This window comes from Callionymus lyra, chromosome 6, assembly GCF_982586985.1.
Source record: "Callionymus lyra chromosome 6, fCalLyr1.hap1.1, whole genome shotgun sequence".
Lineage (NCBI taxonomy): Eukaryota > Metazoa > Chordata > Actinopteri > Syngnathiformes > Callionymidae > Callionymus > Callionymus lyra.
In genome coordinates, this window is record NC_141823.1 from 30,747,835 (window position 1) to 30,775,176 (window position 27,342).

The following is a 27,342-nucleotide window of genomic DNA, read 5'->3' on the forward strand; positions in this document are numbered from 1 at the left end:
TGACACACAAAGCTGCAGCTGCTCGGGCTGGAGACGCTGGTCTCGCTCCCTCAACTCTTTCAAAACACTTTTCAACATGTCCAAAGAACCAAAGTCCTGGACCACTATGTCGTGAAAGCGGGCGAAGAGGCGTACGTTGAGGGGAGCGAGTCGTCATTGACCCGCGGAAGGAAGGAGCTGCTCCTGGGATAATGTGTTGTCATCTTCGCGTCAACAAATATGGCTACTTCTGGTGTATCCTTCACTTCCACTCCAACCACGTCCCGACGCGGCTAGAAGCTCCACTCGTGTCCGCGCCAGAAGAGACCAGCTAGCCGGGACTGTGACGCTTGTTTTTGGAGTTAGTTTCTCGGGGTCAGAGATGGAGCCGAAGCACCGAGAGTTGCTGGAGAAGTCTTACCAACACTTGGTGGAGTCCGTGACCGAGGTGGACCCGGTGCTGGAGGTTCTGTCTCAAAGCCAGGTCCTCGGTGCAGCCGAACTCTTCGAGCTGGGACACAAGTGTTCGTCCAACTCGGAGAAAGTGGATCGTCTCCTGAAGATACTTTTGAGTAAAGACAGAGATCACTTCTCGGAGTTCTGTTCCGCTCTGGAGAAGACTCATCCTCACCTGAACCTCCTGCTGGGACCTGGCCCGGGTCCAGTGGACCACATCTCCGGTAAGAAACTCAAATGTCTCACTAATGCAAAAAAAAAGACAATCCAGCTCCACTGTGGTGTTGCGCAACATTCAGGTGCAGTTAAAGCATTTTGGTTCTGGTCCAACATGGGTTCGATCCACCTCCGACCCTGATAGAACTTTAGTGCTATTGACCACATGTCAGGTTGATGGAGGGCATGACTGGAGGCGACGATCACGTGACTCTGGGCTCGTTTGACCACCCCGATGTGCCGTATTGTTAGTCAAAGTGTCAGCCCCCCCAAACATTAGATGGACCTAAAGGGGGAAAAACAATCGATGCTGTGATGACTTTAAATGTAGATATGCTTGTTGGTTTGGATCAATAGCACACTTTTGAAAACAGTAAGTGGGGAGAATTGAATGTGTGTTTATTCAGGCAGTCATTTGACAAGAAGTAAAAGGTCATGTAATGTGAATTATTGATTATTGATGTCAACTATCAGAATAACACACTCTGAAAAGGGTGGTTCTCACGCTCTGTGTGAATATTGAACAGTGTCTTGAAGCAAGTCATTTTACTGTACTTGTTGTGTATCCTTCAGGTGACGCCTCTATCACCTTATTTTTTATTTATTTGTGTTTCGTGTTTGTACTTATGCACAACAGTTGGGAGGAGAAGCAATCTTGGTGCAAAATAAATATTGACTATAGACTTTTAAAATTGGTTACTAGTCCTAGTTGAAAGAAGACATAATGTCTCTGCTGGATTAAAACAAATTTATTAAAAGCATGTGTATTTTTGTGCAAGTTGGAGTTATTGCTAACCCGATGGAGTAAAGTATTGTCTAAAAGTTCCAAACGGAGTGAATAGAGTCAGACACATTTTTAAATTAATTTAAACATGTACTGGGTTGTTCTCCAACACTGCAGATTGCAAGTCACACGGGACACTAAAGGGCTGTGTTACTTTTCAACTACTGGATAGACTGGTTTCTCCACTCTGTAACTAACGTGGGACATTTCCAAGATAAAAAAAGAATTATGTGCAGTTTCAAAAATTCTCAAGCATTCTCATAAATAGTGGTAATTATTTGAATAATTAAAGTTAGTACTGATCTGATTACCTTCTCACCTAAAAAACAAACACATTTTGTTATAAGTACTTGACACTTTTAGTAACTATTTTAAAATGACTTTAAAATGCATATTTCTCATTGTATTTTTTTTGTTTGGCTTAAGATGACTTTAGATGTATCTCTATGTGTTATTATGATATTATGTTTATTTAAGCAGACAACTAGGGCTGGGCAGAGATTAGGTCCATTAGGTTTGTTCCCTGCTTTTGTCAAGTGTAATAAAACAAGGGCAACTAAAAGGGTGTGTAGGCATGGATGTGTGTGTGGCCTAACAAGGCACAGATATTGTGCTGTAATGTTGCAAAATCAGAGTTTAAAGACTTTTTTAAAGGATTTTGTGGAAAAAAAAAGAATACCGTTTTAATCACTTCTTGTTTATTTTTGTATGTAGTTTAATATTTTATTTTGGGTTCTGAGTCAGACTGACGAATACTTAATCATGGTATTCGCTGGTTAAGTTATATCAAATTTTATTCAACTAAGCTATAACTAAGGAACGATTCCTATTATGATTTAAATGAAATGGGTAACCGCGAATACACTAGTTTCTAATGTTGATAATTTTATCAAATGCCTACCACGGTGCATGGTGGCCCAATATAATTTTAAAAGCCCATGAAGTTAGCAGGAGGAGGCCAATTTAAATTAAATAAAAACTTTCTCTACATTTGCCTTGTTTCAAACACGATTCTGTTATTCCCAAACAATCAGTCCGAACAGAGTATTTTTTAAATTCTTTGTTTCATTGTCATTGTTATACATTTAAAAATGTTACTTTTAAACGTCGTTGCATTTCCTTGATGGTTTTATCTTTGACCAGAGATGTTAACATGCAAGAAAGTTGCTGACCGCTGTTAAGGTGCATAAAAAGCATCATATATTAATTATGAATAAATTGAAGAACCCAATATGCACCCTGTGTCTACTGGCAACAGCACAGTTTACAGGTACTTAAAACATACTTTATTCATTGTATGCTTGAAGAGACAAATGCAAATGGTCACCAGACTACAACCAAACTGCAATTGTTTGTTGAAACATCTTCATGTACGTAACCACTACCATGGGCTCCAACACTAGTGTTTGACATTGATGAAATTGAGTAAAAGTATTTTTCTTTACACCTCTGTCCCATCAAAGTCTCACCTAGTACTGATCTGAAAGAAGGTTACCTTAAAATCATCAGACAAACCAGATAATGGCACCACATTTTGCCGTTTGTATTAACTGGTTGGCCAACTATGGATTGTATTTTTTTTCCTTAATGTTACATGCATTGCTAACAAAGACTGAATGTTCTCCTTAATCCGACACTAGTAGTATTGTAAGAGTCATTTTATAGGGGAGCCTAAATTAAGCTTAAATTCAATAAATGTTTTTATTGACTCGTCTTCATGGTGTAGTGTACGGTGTTATTGTTACTTGAATATGTAGATATTTACACAACTGATACTGTTCTTCCAGTTTAGTCAAAACACCGCACCATGTGACTGTGTATCATCTGGACAAAGATCTACCCTATTTACACTTTGGTTCACTCAGACGACAAACAAACATTTGTACAGAAATAGACTGGTGTGCTTTTCACAGTCACATTTCTGTTGTATCATTCAATTTCTCAGGTTACTGAACTTAATCAGGAGTGCCACAGTCAATAATCCGTTTTATTAATGATTTATTCCAGAAGCCTTTTAAGAATTGAAAACATGTATTTATATATTTTTTTATCATGCCAATGCTTGTTAATGAGCATAACGTCATGTAGTAACATGACCAAAATATTTGCATTGAGTAGTCGGTGGGCTGTCTTAAATATGTAATATTGAGATCCATGGTGGACTTCAAGCAGCTAATATGAGATTATTCAAAAACATTTATCTACTCCAAAGAAATTCGGGTTAAAGTCTATAAATATCAGCAGGAGGAGCAATTGATCAAACTGTAGATGACCAACAAAAAGGAAGGAAAATAATCAGTTATAACCAGAGGAGAATAAATTGATTGTGGAAAAGGCAAATCTGTGGATGGTGGGCAGAATAAATATTATTTTTCAGTTCGCTCCTTTATGTCATCTGCGAAATATAATTGACAATTTGCATTTGTGCTTATAATGTATGAAAAACAATGAAATGGGAGGGATTGAGAAATTAAAATAAACTAGTACTTTATTAATTGCTTAGCTATCAAACAAACTTTGTATTTCAGTTAAAGTAAGTTATTTATGACTTGTCTATTGACGGATATCTTTTTTTGGACAAGGGTTAACAGTCTTTGCATGTTTTGGCATTGCAGAATTTACATGCATGACAAAGTCACATCTGCTTTCATTTGTTTTGATACCAATATATGTTCAAACATCAGCTTTAAAATCTTCTGGAGTCAGCGGTATCCTCTTGTCCTCAGTAACAGGGATCTCGCTGTGCTGCGCTGCTGAGTAGAGATACAGTAATGTGTTAAAGATTATCGTGATATATCGCCAAATATATATCTTCTAACACCACTAGTTACAACGTCGCTGCTCCCAGCCTCTTATTCACTGTGTAAAAATGTACAAGTACCCAATGCCAACAAAATCATTCTGACTTGGCTAACTCCAGAGTTTTGTCTGCAAAACAATTTCTTGTCTATTTCTGGTTTTCTAGATTGACTGACAATCTTTGAGGATATAGTCAAAGTTGTTTGTGATGCCCTATCTTTAATGCTCTTAAATGACTAGTAAGAAGCAGAAGTTCTTTGGCCCCGTAGTCTTGATTTGACCTTACGGTTTTGCCCAGGTGACGATGAGGTGATTCGCCTGGCAAATCCATCCTCTGCTATAGACGCTAAAATAGTGTTAGTAGTGGTCAAGTCGTCCATAAAAACTAATGGACTGTAATATTACAGATTTTTGCTACAGGCTCATGCAATCCCAATCTGCTGTAATATTCAGAAAATAAGTATACCAAACTGAAGCCAGTACCATTCTGATGTGCCTTACCAAGCAACAACCTTTTTGACTCTTGGGTATCCTATTCCTTAAGGGGCTTTCCTGATGAGACACTCTTTTTCTGTTTGTCTGCCCACTAAGGCAAGGATTCAATTATGTAAAGTCATGGTTTGTAGCTGCTTTACTTGCTGTTAAAAATGGACTGATTTCAGAAAAAAATCAGTCCCGTGCTTAAACGTGTCTCACTGCAAAGTTCACGTCACATGACTGCTACTGAAAAGTGATTAAGATATAACACGGTGAACCTTGCCCGTTGAGACAGTGTGCTCAAACAGAGTCATGGGAAACTTAAGCTCAAGTGAGAACAAAGGGCCTGATCCATGGGATGCCTCAGTTCCCGAGGCACATCACTCTTGTCTTCTTTTGATTCTTTTGCTGTGGATAAAAGAAGGGTGAGCCATGTCTGCTTCTCCCCGTCTTAAACTTGTAGTCCGGAGCTAGTGGGAAATGAGCCAGCCATGGATTGATTTAAGATACAGGGACGTGGGTAAACAGAGTCGTTTGTCATGGCCTCGCACCAAGCTGGGGGGAATTTGCGTATTTAAAGGGAAAGTGTGCACTTTAACCACCGCAGTGTGCTGAGTAGACGTTCCACTTTTTGAAAGTTGTGTTACAATTATTCTTTAAGTTATGTTTGCATGGATACCAAAAACGAAAATGTGTTGCACAGTTATTTCATTGTGTCATTCTCTTTTATTGAGTTTCAACAATTGCTATACTTTTGATCATGATATAATTGGTTAATTATTGAAATAATCAAAGAAAAATCCTCTTGAAGCCTTGAAGTGATTAAAATCAAAAGTTTCCCAACCTCATGTCGACTAAAGGTTGGGATTATTTAAGCGCAATCCATTCCTTTTTAAGAGTTGTAGGCAGAAATGTTCATTTTAATGTAGCGGTTGGGGCTCCGTTGTGGTCATCCTTATCTTCAAAACCAAAAAATTGAGACATATTTTAGTTTTTCGGAAAAAATCCTTATGTCGAGCCTTCAATACAAGATGGACATTTGGTCACTACATTAAAATGGATGTAAATTGGCAGTAATTCCAATAAAATACCCATGAGCTTGTCTGTAGATGCAGACATACAACTACAGCAAAAAATCTTTCCATTCTAATTGCTTCCTTGCTGAAGTTAAAAAGTACTTTCATATTTATTCATATGGTAAGAATCATATTTCACCGTAGTTCACTTTTGAACACCAAAAATCATGATAAAAAACGCTTTTCTCAGCAAATCATCATATTATCAATTTGAATTAAAAAGGAACATGGCAATGATCTTAATGGTAGGAGGCTAAACTTAAAATAGTCTGGTCGTGGACCTACACAGCTTTCTTTTGTGTGCATGTATATCCTTTCTGCAGATGTGTTTCTGCTGACAGATGTTTCTGTGGTTATAGAACTTCTGTGACCACCATGTCCCTGGCACTCTGGTTCACATCTCTCCACTGGTTCTGTGGGAATTGTCTCATTCCTTAACAAAGAAACATTCAATAAAATTATATTGAAGGTCTATTTTCTTAGCTGTAAAACCCACAGTGTTATAGATAGTGCTGGAGATAAAAGAGCATTGTTTTAGGACATATTTGAACTTAAAGCTGAGAGTGTTGTGCTTCTCCTGCCTATACTGTTAATTATGAATCACTTCAAGTGCTAAAAGAAAGTGCTTCCACAGAAGCTGGGGGGTTTTGGATGTTGTCAGAAGAGATGAAAGGGAAGCACACAGGCTAGAGCCTTTTTGGGACCTGAACTACTCTGTATTCAAGCTCCCCTCTCAACCAATAATTAGCTAGTCAGACCACAGGCCCGTCATCGCAAACTGGGGAAAGTCCCGTTTTATTATGCCTCCAGCCGTCCATTTTCTTTCTTTTCTTTTTGGGGAAAAGGCCTCTGAATGTAACCCAAGACATCCAGCCTTGATCTAGAATACAATACTGGAGCTAATGGTCAGTCTGTAATGCAGACATGGTTTTGTTTACTCAAGACTGACTTTGACTGACTCCCTCTCCTTCCAGGGTCCACTTACAGTGTCTTGTCCACCATGCCGTCCGACTCGGAAAGCAGCAGCTCTCTCAGCAGCCTAGGTGAGTAAGGAGGCTCTGGGGATAGGTGTTATGCCTCTGAGGAAAGTTGACTGTGTTCCGGGAACTAACCAACAGTCGTCAGCCCGTGTTTAGACTCTGGGCACATGCAAGTGATTACACAGATGTGAGAAGGATTTAGAAAGTACCCCCACACACTCACGATATGTCACTCCCCCAGCGAGAGGATTTGACTCGGCAAGCACCAACAAAGAAACACTATTGGCTGTTACCCTTGTTTGTGGTTTTTTTTCCCAGCAGCTGCCAAAAGGGGTCAAAGTTACGAAGCTTTTTTTTTATCAATTCTAAATTAACTGGCTGCACATGTGTTTGTAATGATTCATCATAGAGCAGGAAATAGAGGTGGTTAAATCCCCTTCATAAGCATAGGTTATTAGTATGTTTATCTTGGGTTTCTTACACAACCTCTATATCAGGGGCTGTGGAGGTCAATCACAAAAGGGGGCCAAAATCATTTAGCAGTCCTAGCTGAGGGCCTAACAAAATGTATTTATCCAACAAAAAGCCGGGTTATGGTTTAGATATTATCTTTTCATTCTTTAACCCTTGTGTTCAGGGTCAACAAAACACTAACATCTTTATAGGTCACCAAATCAACATGAACATTAATTTACTTTGATTTTGAGACAGAAAATTACTTGGCGAGCCGGATCTGGCCCCCCGTCCATGAGTTAAAAACATGTGCTCTATATGTTATAGGAAAACCCTTCACCAAAAAGACTGCGAGTGTTGGTGTACGGAAGCGTTTGAGAACATCACATAATGTTATTTTTCACGCTCCCATCTGTGTCAATGAAATATTAAAGCATTTAGGGTTTTATTTATTTAAATCCAAAATGATGAGTCCTAAATTGAGCCAAGTGTTCAGCCTTGCATAAGATAAGATTTAGTTTAGAGACTGAGCGATGATATTTCATCTAAAAGATCCAAGACAAAAAGCTACATAACTCTCCTGGTAACGCAAATAAATCATTTAAGACACATTTACGCCGCATGGATTTCTATTCATAATTTCTTTCTAGAACGTCCAACGGCAGGTTTATCTACCTCCATAAATACAATGTTCAGTTTCCTGAGCTGCATATGCAACCAGTGATTGGCTAACTCTTGCAGGTACGACGGGTCAAGCCTCCTCCCCGCCACCCGCTCACATGGACAGCCAGCAGGAGAAGATGGACACCATTCTTTTCCAGCTCCGACAGATAACCAGAGAAAGGGATGAACTGCGCAAACGTTTGGCTCTCTCGTCACCTGAAAGCACCTTTGATGACTGCAGGTACACTCCTAATCTCATGCACGCATCTGACCTTTTTTAAAAAAACACATTCCAAATACTAACATGGCTACAGTCAACCATTGCCTGAGAACTTTTGAAAGTCACATAAAGAGTGTTGCCAAGTGTTGCCAAATGTGTTTTGGATGTTGGCTCTTAAGCTGGAACTGATTCTGTTTGTCTCTAACTCTGTGCAACAGACCGAATGTAAAAGCAGGTCATGACTATGAGCGTCTGAAGCTGCAGTGCATGAAGGCGATGGCAGACCTGCAGTCCCTACAGAACCAGCACAGCTCCACTCTGAAGAGGTGCGAGGAGGCTGTGAAGAAGGCAGACTTCTATCAGTGAGTGAAAAGCCCATCTTCAGGCTCTTGTAAATTTTTTAACGGTGCATTTGTGTAGTATGTATTCTGACTAAGCCTGCCGGGTTGTGGTCATCGCTACATTTATGCTCTGACATGCAGACGGCAGATTGCATCAAATTGATTTTATGTGAGTCGGAGCAATCAGGATGAAGCCAGAAGCTGGCGAGTTAATCTTTTCAAAAATCCTTGCAGGCCATCATCAATTTAATTTCATCTTTGTGATTACTTGTTGAGGATAATAACATCTGCTTCTGTTGCTCAACTGCACAAATCCTCCAGTATTAAACTCTGAGGCCGGTGTAAAAGTATTAGCCCTCTTGAAGAGTTCATGTGTCTGTAAAAGTATCTCCTCGTTGTGCCACAGATGTACCATGAGAGGAGTCACACAATAGAAATATTTGTTGTTAAATACTAAAGGCCTATTTATATTTATGATTAATGATGCCATAGTGTCTCCAAAGTAAAAGAAACCAACATCTGGCCAAATACTAACCGTAGGATGAAGGATTATTGCCAAGTCTAAGCCTGTTCTGTACCCTGTTTGCACCACACACGCACTGCGAGCATGTCAAGCATTTAGAAACACACTTAGAAAGAATACCATTTACCCCCCAAAATAACAAAAGGATTATATACTCATCAAACATAACTCTATTTGATGCTTCTTCTATCATTAGCAAAGTCAATACATTCAATAATAATCATTAATCTAATTCTAAGTATTTGACCCTTCAGTAGAGCTCTAGATTACACTCATTGGGTCTTTAATATAGGCCCTGCTTTAGAGGTTCACTACGATAATTCATAACAAGTCAGCTCCGACACCACTCTAAAAAACCTTACGTGACAAACGGACGTCTCCACCACGGTTAGTTTTCCTAAATTGTTCCATATTGAATTAGTTTTTATATCACATAATGGGATGCAGAATTAACTGAAAGAAGACCAATCGAGGATAAATTGTAATGACACAATTTAATTTGTGGGAGAAAACATCCAAATAAATAAGAAACAAACAAAAAGATCTGAATCTGTTTTCATAGTCATACCACATTTTGGACTGCTAATTTATAAAAATGCAATAACCAGGGTTCCAGCGGATCCTTAAAAAGTCTTAAAAATCATTACATTGGATTTTAAATCTGATGATTATAAATCTTAAAAATATCTGGTAAACATTTATTACACTTTTTAACACATTTTTATGCAATCACTAGAGCAGAACTAACAATTGGCATGTCTTGATTTGAAAATGAAGCATAAATCAATATATTTAATTTTTTTGTCTGTTTTTAATTTTTCTCGAATTTAATTTCAAATGGTATTTAAAATTCTTAAACGTTTTCTAATGTTAGATGGCTTGATCTGAAGAAACCCTGTGTATAATAATAACTACATCAATTTGAAAGGCTATCGCAACTGTATATTTCTGTTAGATAGGAGGAGCCAAGTTCTTTCAAATCTTTCATCAGTAAAACAAACTTGACTAACGATCAAGAACTTTTCTTGTCAGTTCATTTAATATAACAGGATACAGTTTGTGAGGCCTGGCAATGATGGAAATGAACAACAATGTCCTCATGAGAGTCAGTCTTCCATGTTTATTTCAGGACTCTGAAGTCGCATTTTTAACAATGTTACGTTTGTATCATCAGAAAGATTAGATGAAAATATTCCATAATTATGCTGTTATTTGTAACATAGGAGCTCAAAACTTGCTGCACTACTATGCACCACCTTCTTGGAAAAAGTTGTTGCGACTTTATTTTTTTAAAGAATGCTTTTTTTGTGCGACCTCCACAGCACGCTCCACAGCCGTCTGCTGAGCGAGCACACGCAGGTTAAAGAAGAAATAGAGGCCGTACGACAGGACAACATCCAGCTGGCGAAGGAGCGCAACCACGTGAAGCAGGCATGTGACGATCTGAGGAGGCTGCATGATGACGACCAAAGAGAAGTAGCCGACATGAGGATGCTGCACCAGCAGGTACTGTCTATACATCTTTGACGTTGCCACATTTTTATGAGCTTGATTTTATTCTGCTTGCATCGAATAAAGATCAAAGTAGATATTAAAAGTTTTGACTGTCAGAAAATGGTTGAATCACGAGATGTTCATCTCATTATTGTAGTCTGCAAGGTTTTTTGCACCATACAGTATATATTGATTCAGCATTTAGGCTAAATATGAATGGACCTTTTTTGGTGACTATGAGCCCTTTTATTCAACTTCTTCTCTCCAGGTGTTGAGAGATGGCTCTTCAGACGCGCTCAACAAATTGTACGACACAGCTGTAGACAAACTGGAGGCTATGAAGAGTGACTACGAAGGCCTGAGGAAGCGCTACAATGAGAAGACGGCCAATCACAATGCCGATCTAAGCCGTCTGGACCATTTTGAGGAGGAGAACCACAGACTGCAGAAACAGCTGGACATGATGCTGAAACAGAGAGATGCTGCCATCCACTATCAGCAGCAATACTCCACCTCTGTTAGAAGGTGAGGCGGGCTCATTCATTCAGAATATTGTGTCCGGAGTTCAAGGGCAATGTCAAGTTTGCACTTGGTTAAGTATTTGGAAAGTGAAGAAAATGTAAAAAGTTATTTTTATGTCAGGAAAAATCCTTAAATCATTTAAATGAAAATGTATTATTACTTTTCCATCTAGTGACTTGCTTGGCTTTGACCTTTAGTACTTGTATGATGCTTCAAATATATACAAGAATAAGACAAACAAAATATATTTAACTTGTAGCCTTTTCTTTGATGTCACATGTTGAAGACTTGTTACTTTAAAATAAAAATAGAAATAAAACAGAATGATGTAATCGAATTAATTTTTCAAGTCTCACAGGCTTCTTACACTGACTGTACACTAGGTGGCGGCAGAAACAAAAGTGGGCAGAGACAAAGCACCTTTCACTGTTTTATATGTTCCTTTGCTGTAGCCTAAAATTAGTTTTTATACACTTTATTTTCTTGATTCGTTAATTACTGGCGATTCACATGTTAACATATTTGAGTGGCAAATAATTTATTTTTATTTATAATTTTGCTCTCTAAGGTAAGGTAAGGTAAGGTAAAACTTTATTGATCCCTCAGGAGGTCTCCTTCGGGAAATTGTTTTTTTCCAATAGCCAATACATACAGCAATTTTTTATAAAAAAATAAATCAAAATAAAATAAGAATTTAATTTAATTGAACTCTAATTTGTGATAAAAAAAAAAAACAACAATATTCATAATTATTTGCTATATTGTTTATTGAGCGTGTGTTGTTTAGTGCTGTATATATTTTTTTACAGTTTAAAAGTTAAATATAAATATTTTAGTCATTTGTATCTATCAATATCTATCTCATTTCATCCTTGGGAGTGTTATGTGTTTATTATATAATGTCAAATGTTGTGTTGGTCGTACTTTACAATGACTGTACAGTATGACCAAACAAAAATTGCATACTGGATCGCTCTCACAATATTGGTATATTAAGGCCCGGAGTCGACGAATGATCCTGGCTGTATAACAACATCAGTCACAAGTGATGTTTTAATATCCTTTCTGAATACATCAGGAATTGAAATGCCTTTTGGCCAATTTAATGCTAGACTGAATATTCAATTCTTGTACTTTCAAGTATGTTTTTGTGCTACAGTAGCTACAGAAGCAGCAGTAAAGGTATAAATAGTGATGAAAGTAAGACACCAGCTTTATTTGAGTCATTAAACCCTTGTATTTCCTTTCAGGTTTGACAACACTCAGCATGAACTGTCTAAAGCAACATCCCAAAACAAGGAGCTCCAGCGGGAGATGGACCGGCTGCAGTCGGAGGTGACGCGGCTCAAAACCCAGCAGCTGAAAGCTTTGAAGGACTGTGAGAAATACAAGGAGGAGCGCGACTCTGTGATCAACGAGTACCGTCTGATTATGAGCGAGCGCGACCAGGTGATCAAAGAGGTGGAGCGGCTTCAGACGGGCCTGGAGACGGCACAGGCGAAGCTAAAGGACACATCTTCAGAGAGACGTGTCGCCAACGAGGAGATGGAGGCTCTCCGACAGGTAAGACTGAAAACTCTTTCTCCTATAGTGTCCTTGTCAAATATGGATTACTTTAATTCCACTATGAGGGATTTTTGTTGATTACCTTTGTTTAAAAATACATTTTTAAAAACCATACCTGGTTTTATTGGATCAAGAAATTAATCCCTCTCACAGTTAAAGATATCATACATTAGATCAGATTTAAGGGGCATTTCCCTGTGATGGACTTGGCAGTAGAAAAGAAGCATGGCCACCAGGGGGTGTGTCGGCAAGACTCCGGCAATACAATATGCATCACGAAAAGGGTAACGACGCAATATAATGCTATATAATGCCATATATACAAGGCTATATTTATATTTTATATATTTATATTTACAGACTCAATGACTCAATATGACCAAAACAAGTCTTAAGGGAAGTTGTAGTCGAGTGTATCCTCTCATCCCCGATCACCGCCGGAAGATTTTGTGTGGCAATTAAACTGCGAAAATAATGTAAATATTTGCATGTTAATTGTAAATTGTAAAATAAAATAATATGATTATTTGGTTTTACTCATTTATTGAAATACATTGATAAAAATTAAATATGATTTTAATGCAAAGGAAAACAAATTGAAATATTTATATAGTTTTGTGTAAAAGATGTTGCGATACATCACCTACTAGCCACCATATAATTATGCAAAAAATATATGATAATTTGTAGAAAAGTAGGTTCTTATTCGAGTGATGCGCACCTCATTTCATGGTGTTCTCTCTGGCTGTCTGGTTGAATAAAGGAGCTGGCCTCAGCACTCATGGACCGAGATCGTGCCATCTGTGAGAAGAACGAGCTGCTGGAGAAATACTGCCACGAGGTGAAGGACAAGGCCGAGGCTCAGAAGGAGCTCAGCCAGGCTTGCAAGGACATCGAGACAGTCCGAGAGGAGAGAGACGTGGCCCGCAAAGAGCGTACTGAGGCAATCATCCAGCGGGACCAGCTGCTCAGAGAGTATTACCAGGCCAGACAGGTATGGGCCAGACAGACAGGAGATTCATCATAAGAAATTGAGGGATTGATTACTTATAATCCGTTCATCTCATCTCAGCAGCCGGCTGGTTTTTCAACTCATGTGGAGAATGCCCTGTCATTTTAACTGTAAACTTTTTTGTTAGTTTTTAGTTGTTAATGTTCAATTATATCAATAACAATCAATAAAAACATACTTTAAAGTAGGTAAAAGTCTGTTTTATTCATCATGGTATAACACCTTTCTTAATTGTACCAGAAACAAGACTCTGCCACTCTGGATATTGAGAGAGCCACCAAAGAGATTGAAATGCTGAGGAAGCAGTATGAGGCCATTTCTCAAGAGCTGAAGGAGGCCCTGCAAGAGGCAGAGGTGGCCAAGTGTCGACGGGACTGGGCCTTTCAGGAGAGAGACAAGATTGTGGCAGAGAGGGAGAGTATACGGTGAGAACCACCTTGTCTATCTTGTGATAAACTGAAGGGCGACAGAAATGGATTTGTTTTTTAATAAGTGTGTGTGCCTGTCAGCACCCTTTGTGACAACCTGCGCCGAGAGAGGGACCGAGCTGTGAGTGATCTGGCGGATGCTCTGAGGAACCTGGATGACACACGGAAGCAAAAGAACGATGCTGTACGGGAGCTGAAGGAGCTCAAGTGAGTCGATGCTCGAGGCTTTTGCATCTGTCATCTGTAGTCTTAAAAGAACCTACTCTGAGGTTTCCTACCTTTTCTGAATAACTAAAACTGCGTTTCTTGCACCATCTAGTGGCTGAATAATGTCACTGGAGAATTAATTCGACTTGTCATCTGAATTCTATGTTGTGTTTTAAGGGAGAAAATGGAGGACCAGTTGGAAAAAGAAGCAAGGTTCAGGCAGCTGATGGCTCACAGTTCACATGACTCGGCCATTGACATGGACTCGGTGGAGTGGGAGACGGAAGTTGTGGAGTTTGAGAAACACAGAGTAATATATGAGTTATTGGTGTGTTTCTGTGGGCTCTTTAAATGCATGTGAGTAATATGATGTTGTTTTCAGGACATGGACATGAAGGCTTTGGGGTTTGATGTTGCTGAAGGCATCAGTGACCCGTACTTGCCAGGAGACTGTGGTGTGTACGTCAGTAAAGTGGACAAAGGAAGTGTAGCAGAAGGAAGATTGAGGTATTGAATTTAAAGCAGGTTTGCTTAACATTGTTTAGTCTTTGTGTCTTTGTTAAGCTTATTTTGTGTTCAGGGTGAATGACTGGTTGTTGAAAATGAATAACCTGGACCTGACCAACAAGGACAGAAAGCAGGTGATCCGGGCGGTGCAGAGTGGTGAGGGAGTGATCAACATGGTGGTGCGGAGAAGGAAGTCTCTTGGAGGACGTGTGGTTGCTCCCATCCAGATAAACCTCGCTGGACACAAAGGTTTCGATGAATAACAATGATAAAATGTTATTACTCAAATTACAATGATATATTTTTCTGTACGTTTTCATCCAGAGTGTGGGATTTGTCTGGAGAGTGGTGTGTTTGTAGCCACTTTAGCTCCTGGAAGTCCAGCTGCCAGAGAAAATGCCCTCAATGTTGGAGACAGACTGTTAGCAGTGAGTACAGAACTAAACTTGACCGGACCTAAACTAAACCTGAGGATTGAGAATTTCGTTACAATAAATTTCAATGTATCTAAGTTACACAAAGCGTCATTATTTTAACCAAAACAATGATGGATTCTTGTTTCTTGAAGTCAACTTTCCTTTAAAAGAAAATGCGTGTTCAGTTTTTTTTCTTAGCTCTAATTTTCTTAACATCATCTTTTAATTACTTCTTTAAAGTGTTAACCATCAAAGTAATGTCTCATTTGCATTTTAGGACGGCGTTTCTACTCCATAGTCTGTTTTTATAAAAAATATTTTATGATGCCATGTCCTGTGCTCTTAGTATTCAACAATCTTTTAATGTCATTGCTTTCTTCCTGTAGATCAATGGAATCTCACTTGACAACAAGTCACTCTCTGAGTGTGAAGCTCTTCTCAGGAGCTGCCATGATTCTCTCTGCATCTCCCTCATAAAAGTAAATTCACCAAGTGTTTATACTTATTCTTTATTGAAATGAAAAAAAGCGTCATACGTTTTTGTATGTACTCAGATTAGTCATTTGTTTTTGTTCAGGTCTTTTTGAAGCACTTCATTGACAGAATGACATTACTTGAATGTCTTATTTTGCTGTTATATTTTCTTTGTCAAACTAACGTAATCAATACGTTTGTCCACAGTCTTTCCCCCAGAGCTGCTCTGGTCAGAGTTTATTCGACAGTCCGAGAGACTCGGAGAAGAACTCTAGAGTCGCCTCATGTGAGATTCACAGCAGATCCTGCAGGAGCTCCAAGCCCAGCACCTCCAAACAGCCAGATGCCTACACATGTGACAGCAGAGATGATGAGCTGTGCAAGGATACAGATGATCGAGTTGGCAGCGATTCTCATTGTCACCACCAGGCCTTTTCCAACAGCTCACATCACAGCCGCTCACTCTCCTGTCAGGGAACCTCCCACAGTCTCTCCGAGTGCCATCCAGACTTCATCTATAGGAGGCAGGATCATATCTCGAGGACCATCAACTTCGCTCCTATGATTCCTGACTGCAACTCTGAGCAAGGCCAGAGCAAACCTGCGGGAGGAACATGGCCCAAAGTGATAACCGAGGCGTCGTTTCCAGAGTCCTCACAGCTGTCCATCTACAAGAAGACCAAACAAAGGAAGTCCATTTTCGATGCTAACACTTTCAAAAGACCTGAAGTGCCTCCAAAACTAGACTACATGTCCCTCTCTCAAATGGCCAAACACTCGCCACAAACCTCAATCTCTGAGTCAGCTGTGGCTCCGCCCACCCCTCCAGCAAGGAGTGACTCCTTCAGGTACAAACACTGCCAACAGAGCAGCTCAGCGTCAGACTCGACTATCACCACCAGCCCTCATGGTACCTTGCCCACCCGGCCTAGCAGCCCCCTGACTGACGGAGAGCCTCTCTATTTCACCCACAATCTTCCTGGAGTGTCGAAGACGCTCACAGAAGACAATGGGCCTCTACAGAGAGTCGAGAAGGAGAAGAGGAGGTACCGGCCCAAGTCAGCACCTGCACTGAGACGCAATGTGACTCCGCTGTATATTCCTGTCCCTATGCAGGTATCTGTTGTTTAAGGCATTATGAAGTCTTTTATCAAGCACGATTAAGAAATACATGAAAAATGCATGTGATTATTATTCCAGGTCCAGAGTTTCTCCAACGATGAGCACTCGCCAGAGCCCACTGACCTGCTGCGATTCTCTCCCATGAGATCTAATCGGTACAGCATGCACTTTGCACCCCCCAGCTATAGCAGCATTGCAGGAAGTAAGAAGAAAAAACAAGACTTCGGCCTTTTTCAGTCATTTAAAAATGTGTTTTTATCCCTTATGCAGACTCGTCAAATAGAGGTCCTGCACCTTGTCCTGCCATGACTGCTGTAATGAGAAACCCTGTCTACACAGCTTGGAGCCATGAGATCCAAAGCAACAACCGCCCTCCAGCAACCTCTGGCAGTCATACATATTCACACACAAGGTTGCTTCACATCTAATGGGTTATCATCAATAACAATATGTGCTATCCTGACACATGTAAAATAATAAGGATCTTAAGCATTCTCTGCATGAATAGACAACAAATCTAACCCGTCTGAAACACAGATCGTGAAGAATATTCAGTTCCTCCGAGTTGAATAATTCATTACTTTTACTGATATTTCTGTTTTCTCCATTTTTAGCCCGCAGCATCAAGGCCACCTCAGTCTGGACCTCAGCCACAAGCACACTGGAGACTCAAGTGAGACCAGCTGCAGCAAACCAGCACACAGCAGCAACTCTTTGCCTCACACTGCCAGACTCGGTACTTCTTTCATTGAATCCAATGAATAGGTCTATGTTGTCCTCTGTGAAAGCTGTCTCTCCTGAACTCAGTACATCCTACACAAACCTAGGAAACAAAAGTAGCTTGGGTCGTTTAGTAATTGTTTTACAGGAATCAATTTGTTTTCTTAGCTTTTTTGAAGGTAATGTTACAGTAGACAAGCAATCATTTATAACTAATAATCACTATTAGGTGTGTGGCCCTCATGAGGTCGGAGTAGAACTGATCAGAATGACATGTATAAAATGTATATGACGGCTAACCATTCTGTGAATTGCCCCTCAAAAAGAAAAATGATGTAATCCCTTTTAAATCAATAGGTTTTGGCTTGACCGCCCCTTACAACAGTCACAGTATATAATGTCGCCCCTGAGAACTGTAATTGTCCTCCCCCTGACCATCTGTTTTTCTACTCTCTGCACTCAGACACCATCACCCACGCACAAAAAGACTTGACAGAAACCCACACTGATTCCCATGAGTTATATTTTAGGAGAACAGTGCAAAAATTAAAGCAATGAGCCACAAGTCTGTTCATAAGCGTCCTCAATCAAACATCTCTGGTAGTGATATACTTTATTGTTGATCATCACAATGTGCATGATCTGACTGAGACCTGTCACACTCAAGGCATGGGGGGCAAATCTTGCCCGTCCCATGATCTTACGTGGTCTGTCTGGAAGGATGGCTTAATATCCAAGTAGTGTGGTGTTCATGTTGATATGGTAACCTACAAAGAAAGATGCTGGTGTTCAACCGATACCAAACAACAGATAATACAGAGACTACAAATATGAGTAAAACTGAAAAGGTTGAGTTTGAAGTGTTTGGTGAAGAAGGACAAACGATAAGATAATTAAGCTAAACAAACGTCTTGGTATAAATTTACAATATTACAATTGGCCTCATACTTCCTCATACTTGACACACATTTTGTTTGGGCTGCGACTTTGAATACTAAAAGATTTGGGCACCTGGTGTCTGACCCTCGCCGGGGTAGAGGATCCAGCACAATGTCCTGTCTCCTAATAATAGTTTTAATAAGTGCACTTATCGGAATCTACTGATGGTTCCTCGCACATGCTTCCGGACCAGAGGAGAGAAATCCTTCCAGGCTGTTGCTCCTAAGCTTTGGAATGATCTTCCTCTCCCTCTGTGTTTGATGGATCTACTGACTCCTTCAAGAAATATAAAGACACTTTTATTCATGCATGCTTTTCCTTGATTCTTTTAGACTCTTGTGTTTTTGTCTTGGTGTTGTCTTGACCTTTTAAGCATATCGTTTATTGGGTATTGTTTTGATTGTTTAAGCGCTTTGTGACCCTGGTCTAGAAAAGCTTTCTACAAATATTACTTACTTATAATCAAAGTATGGTTGTAATACATTTCCTCTTTTCATTGTCTTGTTAGGTTCTCCACCATCTTTGCAATTGAGATCTGAACGTATTAGGATTCCACCACCCCGCTACTCGTGCTCCACCGGCTCTGAAAGAGGTGAGCGATGCAGAGCTTCAAACCATTATAAAGAGTTTGAAGTAATACAACTGTCAATAAAATGGTTTGTAGGCTCACGATCCCATTCAGAGTGCAGTAGCTCCACACCTCCGATGACCCCTGTCCACCTGGACACATCTTCCTTCACCAGCAGCCAATCGACAAACTCTGTCTCAACCCAACTACGCATATCAGTCAGCCATATACCAGTAGGTGGCAGGCAGAAGGATAGGTGAGTCACAGATCTCCAAAGTACTCCACCAACGACTTGAAAATAGGGATTCTAGTGAACATTATGTTGCTGTAGCAGATCAGATTTAGATAGAAGTCAATCCTTTCAATAATGGCATTCAGGGCTTTTTATTTTTTTAGAGAGCATGTGAATAATTGATACTCTGTGTCTGGTTTGCACGTTTGTCGATAAAAATAATGAATTTATTGAAACCAAAAAAAGTCCAACAAACGATAAGCTGCATTAAATCCTACAGTCCTTACCTGGAGGAGCCACGCAGTGTGACTGTGCAGAAGGGAGCAGAACCTCTGGGTATCTCTATTGTGAGCGGGGAAAATGGCGGAGTTTTTGTTTCCAAAGTGACACCAGGAAGTATTGCACACCAAGCTCAATTGGAGTTTGGAGATCAACTGCTGGAGGTAATGCTCCTCTTTTATGATGTTGCTTTATATTTCATGTCAGGTGCACTTCATGTTTCCTTCCTCTCCTCTTCAGTTTAATGGAATAAACCTTCGCAATGCCAATGAACAGCAGGCTCGGCTGGTCATTGGACAGCCTTGTGACACCGTCACTATTTTGGCCCAATATAATCCTCACATGTTCCAGCTTGGAAACCACAGCCGATCAGGGTGAGACCTTTTACTTTCACACTTATGAGCAAGTATTTGAAAATGCTAAAGATCTTTTATCACATTTAATAAATATTTCTTATCGTAGGAATTACATCCATAATATCAGGACATTTTCATCAGCATCATTCTTGGCCGAGGTCTTTCCATTAACTAAACATTCTCCCCTTGTCCAAATAACACTACGACTGTTTGCCTTTATCCCGACAGTTAGAAACACCTACCAAATTGTATTTTTTGTCATCTTATTTCCGATTAATTGAAAACGTATTTCGCCATGTAGTTTTAATTAACCTCATTTGTATCAACTTACTATTTATGATGGAAGAAACTTAATATATTGAGAATTTCATGACGGTTGCTAGAAAATAGAAATATGCATTATATCAGGCTATATATACAATGTATGTATAGATATTATTTAGACATTGAAATATGAGCAAATAGTCACACATGTTGGCCTCCTGGGTCAAATTACATTTGTTGCTGTACAGATCCCGCATGGAGTCCATTAGCAACCAGCCCACTCCCCAAGCTAGTGGTGCCACAACCCCAGACGATCACTCCATCATCGACACCTTGAGCGAGCAGGATGAGGGCACCATCACCCCTCCATCCAAGCAGACTACTCCAGCCACCAGCCCTCACAGCTCCTTCAGGTATTTTCCCCGTTAAGAATGTTAAGTCATGTCATGTCGTGGTGAAGCGTTTGATGACTGCGTATCGATTCAGGTTTACCGGTAAGTTTACGAGAAAGATAAAGTTTTAATTAAAAGTTTTTCTTCAAGGCTTCATTCAAGTATTCACCGGACTGCAGAGCTGAGATTAGTGAGGCTTAAGAAGATACAAGGAGAGCTTGGAGTTCAAATCTGTGGGGGGAACATGTGCGGCATCTTTGTGGAGAATCTAGATGACGACAGTCCAGCTAAAGGTCCTGATGGTCTTCAGCTTGGAGATCTGATACTTGAGGTATTTTCACAAGATCTAACCCACTTCAATAAACCACTACACAAGTTTTTACTGGTATAACTATTAAACAACTGTTTGATGTTCATGTACTTTCCTCACAGTTCAATGGTGTCAGCATGAAACGCAAAACAAAAGAGGAGGCCTACCTAGAGATGCTGAAACCTGCTGAAACACTCACATTCAAGGTCCAGAACTGTGCAGACGAGCTGGAAGCTGTTAAAGAGACGTCCGGAGACGGGTTTTTTATCAGGTACAAGAATAAGATCAGAAAAAGCATCCAACAGCATTCCATCCTATTAATATCTGAATTTATTTGTGATCTTTGACATCTGTCTATGGACAAAACAGATGATTACATTTAGTCAGAGCTTCTTCTTTGCTCCTACTGTGTCTTGTGAGCGTGTCCTGCTACTGCCCCCTGCTGTCCCTGCTATCAATGATAGTTCAAATGCTAAAAAAGAACACCAAGTTATTTAGAAATGTATAATTTGTTATACTTCTTTTATTTACCTCCAAAAGATAGATTATGTGATTTTGTTGTAATTGATCTTATAACTGATTTATTGTAATCAAAATTTTCTAATACACATTGATTGATTGATATTATATCTAATTCAGATATTTTCAATCTTAAATGTTTATTTTAATATTTCATATGCATTTGCTAATTTAGTTATACCCTTTTCAATATGTCTACATTTATTGATTTTATTCCATCCAGTCCCTTTAATAGAAACTGTGTTGATTAAAACAAAATTGCAAATCATTTGAAGGATCACAGTTTTAAGCGCTGTCTATTTTGACTTGTTTAGAGCTCTTTACGAGAGGGTCGCTGATGTTGAGTCGGAGCTCAGCTTTAAGAAGGACGATATCCTGTACGTGGAAGACACACTCCCCCATGGCAACTTTGGGTACTGGATGGCCTGGCAGTTGGATGAAAGTGCCCGGAAGCTGCAGAAAGGGCCAATTCCAAGTAAATACATGTAAGTCAAAACAATAGACCGGAGTCCAACATCTGCCTGTCAACCACAGTGATTGGCTTGACAAAAAGACATTTTCTGAATGTAGTAGTCATCTTGAACTTTATATCATTTCCTCCTCAGGCTGGATCAGGAGTTCTACCGGAGACACGGTCTGGCTGACATGAAAGATGATGGCAGTGCCAGCAAGACTCTGTCCGCAGCAGCTCGAAGGTCTTTCTTTCGACGCAGGTTGAAGCACAAACGCAGCGGATCCAAGGATGGGAAGGACATGATGTCTCAGGATGAGATGACTGCAGACTCTATACCTATCTCAGAAGGTGAGAATGTCGTGTTGACACATAAAACGTTTTGTCTGACCCTGTGTTTAATTTGTGATCCTGGTTTTCTTCCTCAGATGGAGTGAGTGTGATGTACCAACAGGTTCAGAAGGTGGAATGTTCATTACCAAGACCTGTTCTGATCCTGGGTCCACTCGTGGAGCCCAGTAAAGACATGCTGGAGTCAGAAGCTCCGAAAAAGTTCTGCCGTTGTCTCCCTGGTGAGTTGATACAGTAGTTTCAGATTTTCTTCGAGTCACTACAGACTGTTTTGATGCTTTGGTCATGTTTTGGTTTGTTAATTTGTAACCTCGTGTAACCAGGGATAATTCTAGCACTTGTTGTTTGGAGGAGATGGTAACAGAAAGGATTACTGGTTTCTACCCTGAGTAAAGAATTTGAGCAGCACGGATGTGAATAACAATTATTATTCTAGATTTGATTGACAGAATGGTTGACTGTTTAATATGAGACATAATGAAAGTGCAGAGTAAGAGTAATACTTTTTACAATTCTATACAATGGAAATCAATGATTCTTCAAGTGTAAATAAACGTTTTGGGAAGTTTTTTATTGAAGTTGAACACACTAACTGTTGATTCAATTATTCTACATTGTAAATGGGTTCTTTTGAAATGAATTCCTGTATATGTTTCTTTGTAATAATAGTTAACGATTAAAATGAATGAGATGAATCTTTGATTAAAAGTACCTCTTCAGTTCTTTCTATGTCTGAATTCTACACATCTCTCAGTTCTGAATCATTGAGTTCCAGATGAATAACAAACTAGTGTTGTGGACTGTAGAAACATTAACATCGTCTCTCGATCCACAAACAGAGATCATGAAGGCGTCTCAGCAGGCGATTGAGCGAGGAGTCAAGGACTGTGTGTTCATCGACTATAAACGACGGAGCGGCCATTTTGACGTGACGACTGTGGCGTCAATAAAAGAAATCACTGAGAGGGTAAATATCTCTTTGTTTCTAGATGACATTTGTTGAGTAGTGAAGTTAATGACCTAGTTAAACCAGGTTATGTAAAAGCCTGTTGAATGTGACCTGACTTTTATCAATTATTCAAGCCCACATGAAAACATTCCTGATGATATCAATGGCTTCAAGACAAGCTGGTCACTGTAGACTGGCGACTAATTCTTTGGTTAAAGTAATAATCCAGCATCTGACCTCATTGAGGATGAGACATTTCTCATGTGGGTCAATAATCCTTGTCTACATGTCGCAGAATGAACCACTGCTCCGTCTGAACATTGGCTAATGCGGGATTCACGCACACATCTTTACATTTTGTTCTGCAGTTCTCATTTATTCAGATTAAATCCCTGCTATTTTATTCAGAGCCATCATCAGTTATTATCCAAGCTTGAGATAAACGTGTTTAATATTTATGATCATTGTAAGCATTATTTCAATGTCATCGTAGCTGTTTTTCCAGACAGATTATTCTGGTTTTGTTTCATTCCTCATTACACATGTTGTCTCTTATCATTTTTTTATAGGACTGTCATTGTTTGCTTGACATTGCTCCACACGCCATAGAACGTCTTCACAGCGTTCACATTTACCCAATCGTCATTTTCATTCGCTACAAAAATGCCAAGCAGATTAAGTGAGTAACGCATCTTTTGTTTTTGTGTTGTTGCTGTCCAGTTTGTCATTTGTCATGCAGCATTACTGCTTCATAATTCAAATATTCCAGGCTGACTTCATTTCTGATTTACAGTTTTGTGAAACACAAAAGACTTTAACAAGAGGGGGATGTTTTCTGAAGTGCTCTCCAGCTTATCCCAATAAAACGAATCTTTATTTAGAGTCATTTTAATAAAAGCAAATAGTGTTACGTATGGATTACATGGAATGTTTATCTTTAAATCTATTATCAATGGTAAAAAAAACGACTAAAAAACATTTAACTATGAATAAATGATGATGATGATGATCTAGAAAATATGTAATATTTATTTTTACATATAATAAATAAAGCAAAACATTACAAAACCAGGTAGGCAGAAGTAAACATTTTTAAAGTTTTTCTTCAGTTTGTGAAAAATGTTTTTACAAATATTGCTACACAGATATCCATATAGAAAAACGATATATAAACATCCATATCAATACACAGTATATATAAACTACATAAATATATATAAACATATAGTGTTACAAATGAAATGATATAACCATACATGTATATAGTGACATTTTTGACATGAATAAATGTGATTTTTGTGGGGATTCATGCAATTTATTTAATTTAATAAGCCATTGCGCAAGAAGCTCAACTTATTAACGATTATCTTAAAGATTAAAAAAGACGTGTACGTGTTTTTACATCACAAGGGTATAAATGCCTTTTAATTTTGCTAAACTTAGAAGCAGACTCTAATAATATATTTATAATCCTTTCCCTTTTTTAACTTTTTTTTCCCCCCAGTTATATATTCTTAAAAAACCCTGCAAAAAAAACAACAACCAAAGTTTAACAAAACACCATCCCCCTCCCGCCCGTGTTATTGATACATTCATCAATACACTAAGACCTTCTCCTGTATGTGTTTCGTACACAAGCATTCACACCAACCTGATGCACCGTTACAGCCAGTAACGGGTCCTTTTCATCTCACAATAGAGTGAGAAGTATGTGAGAGTCTGTGTTCTCAACCTTACAAGCCCAGTGTGACTCGGGTCCTGCTTCCACACTTCTGCAGCGACGATGATCGATGTGGAGTTCATGCTAAGCCTCCTCTTTCATCAGCTAAGTGCCAGCTGTCCAAAAAAACAAACAGGCCTCTGTTTTTAGTGCCATGTTGCTCGCCGCCTCTACCTGCAGCTCCGGTCTTTAGATCTGCCAGGAGGTGTGAGTGTCGGGGTGAGATGGGCATGTGATTCTAGGTCATGTCAGGTGGTCTGAGGACAGAGCAGTCACATGACCTTGCACATAGATTAGGATGAACTCAGCTGGTACTGTGGAAGATTTAGAGTTCATGCAACACGTCCAGCTGTCTCATGCTTTCTCCTTTATAGAAGTTAAAAACATATATACTTAGTTATTGTCTTGAGACCCAGTAATAATTGTACACAATTTTCTGTGTTGCACCAAACATTTTAGACTTTTCCAAAACAACATTCATCGTGGTAATTTGAAACACCGTTGTTTCCATTAAACAACATTAACCTAATCAGTTTTCTTTTTAATGTATATATTAACCTGACTTGCATATTCCCTCACCGAGTAGTTTTCAGTCACGATATTTGTCCAAACATCATGATTGCTGGGTAATCAGTACATGTTTCTTAGTTGTATAAATGCGGATAAACGGATAGAAATGTAGTTATACATTGAGGCTATGATCTTTTGACTTGTTTCTAGGATGTTTTCTTTTTTCGACCCCTCCTTGTACAAAACTTTTCTTTTGTTATTATTTTTCGAGGGTTCTTTGCCTTGACACTGATGCTTCTGCTGCTCCTCTCACCTCAATGCTGCTCAGGCTGCCCTTCTTTTCTTTAGTTCTTCCCTCTTCTGGTAGCTTGTCTTCCATCCTTTGCATCTCTTTTAGCACTGAGAAAAACTCCCAATCAATATAACTGGATTGATTTACCTTTTGTTGACATTTATTCACTACCTTTTTAATGTTTATTGCATTTTCATCAGCTGACCTAATTATAATTTTTTTTTTCCTTTTATTAGAGGTTATAATTGGGTTAAACTAACATTGGCTTTTGTTTTTTTCTTCGAAGGGAACAAAAAGATCCTCTGTACCTGCGGGATAAACTCTCACAGAAACATTCCAAGGAGCAGTTTGAGACGGCGCAGAAGATTGAGCAGGAATTCAGCCGCTTCTTCACAGGTTATTACAGAATTAAATACATTAAGAGTGAGAGTTTGTCACAAATGAATGTGTGTTTGTGTGGATGATTCTGAAAATATATTATGGGTGTGAGAAAACATTTATTAACAATTAATGTGCAAATATTCAAGAAATTTGTTAATTTTTATGTTATAATTAAACTTACGGCTGTTAGTCCTCCAGCAATCCTCCGCAGGTAAAGCTACAATTAAATTCCGCTGGTGACAAATTAGTTTTTTTCGACTTTGTCAAGAGTCATGTGGTCTGTGAATTCTGCAATGCCAGAGTCAAGTATTCGGGCAAAACTACAAATTTATGCTTGTTCCTACAGTATCGCCAATACACACCCTTAGTATATATATACACCAGTATGTTTGTATTTGTAAGTAGATATATGTACAGGAAGGTTTGTGTGCACATTTGTTGATTCACACAAGCTTATTATGTAAGTAAGTAATATTTGTTTCTTTATTCTCTTAGGCGTGGTTCTGGGCGGTAGTGTCTCCTACATCTGCACACAGATCCTGAGCATTGTGGAGCAGGAGCAGAGCAAAGTTCTGTGGATCCCGGACGGTTCACCATAGATGATTTCTAACTGGTCCACAGCAGACAGGAAGTTCAATGGCTCACTCTGTTTCTCAAACTGTCAGTACACATTGTCACTTGCATTAATCCATGTTCTTTAGCAAGGTTCTGTACTAGACATAGATTTGTTTACACTATATTTAATACGATGCTTACTTGAATGTTTGATTCTTCCATCTGTTCAGTAGCTACATTTGAAAAACATTTAAATCATGTAGGAATGTAGTAAGAGAGGACATGGACCACTCCCCTGCCATATATTTATATTTTTGCTGCTGTTTAATATTTATCTAGCCAAATCAAACATGTTTAGTTGTAAATCTTATGAAAAAAGAATTTCCAATTTATGATCTTATCTATGGAGGAAAACAACTGAGGTTGCTGGTTATTATTTTTGTTATTTCAATGAACTTATTTTCTCTCTGACTGTCATTTCACTTCTGAGGTTGTGCCAAGCTGAAAGCATTTTTTGTGATAAAAAATTCACTGCTGGGTTTGTCAGCGCTATGTGACCCCAAGCCTCTCATTCTGTGTTCTACTTCAGTGGCCAAGATGGATAACATGTTTTAGAACTCTTAAGAAGGGACAATTATTTGACATTTTTGGATCACAAGGCTCATGTTGCTGCAGTAACTACTTTCCACATTTCCTATGGGAAATAAATCAACATCTGGTTTCTATGATTAAGGACTTTTTTCAGACATAATAAAAGGTACAATTTATGCAAACCAACTTTTGTCTCTTTTCCTTTGACTGTTCATGTAAAGGTTTTGGGGATTATCCAGATCCACATT

At 39.1% G+C, this 27,342-nt stretch overlaps 1 protein-coding gene across 2 annotated transcripts; it reads left to right on the forward strand.

Annotated features, from left to right (window-relative positions):
• On the forward strand, positions 1-27,280 carry LOC148078171 (disks large homolog 5-like). 2 transcript variants are annotated; one of them, XM_087792730.1, is made up of 33 exons: positions 1-659; positions 6,762-6,830; positions 7,962-8,124; positions 8,322-8,465; positions 10,290-10,473; positions 10,730-10,986; positions 12,234-12,546; positions 13,313-13,543; positions 13,802-13,986; positions 14,071-14,196; positions 14,374-14,506; positions 14,579-14,703; positions 14,777-14,952; positions 15,028-15,131; positions 15,506-15,598; positions 15,801-16,709; positions 16,794-16,917; positions 16,986-17,127; positions 17,330-17,451; positions 18,883-18,966; positions 19,039-19,198; positions 19,455-19,617; positions 19,694-19,827; positions 20,322-20,486; positions 20,616-20,796; positions 20,898-21,046; positions 21,609-21,779; positions 21,900-22,096; positions 22,174-22,317; positions 22,936-23,063; positions 23,615-23,724; positions 25,854-25,963; positions 26,444-27,280. In XM_087792730.1, exons 1-33 carry the CDS (start codon positions 362-364, stop codon positions 26,545-26,547), a joined length of 5,898 nt encoding a protein of 1,965 aa, XP_087648856.1. In that variant the 5' UTR covers positions 1-361; the 3' UTR covers positions 26,548-27,280. The 2 variants fall into 2 exon arrangements, with proteins under 2 accessions (XP_087648856.1, XP_087648857.1); XM_087792731.1 differs by having other exon boundaries at positions 7,977-8,124.
• The last annotated feature ends 62 nt before the right edge of the window (positions 27,281-27,342 follow it).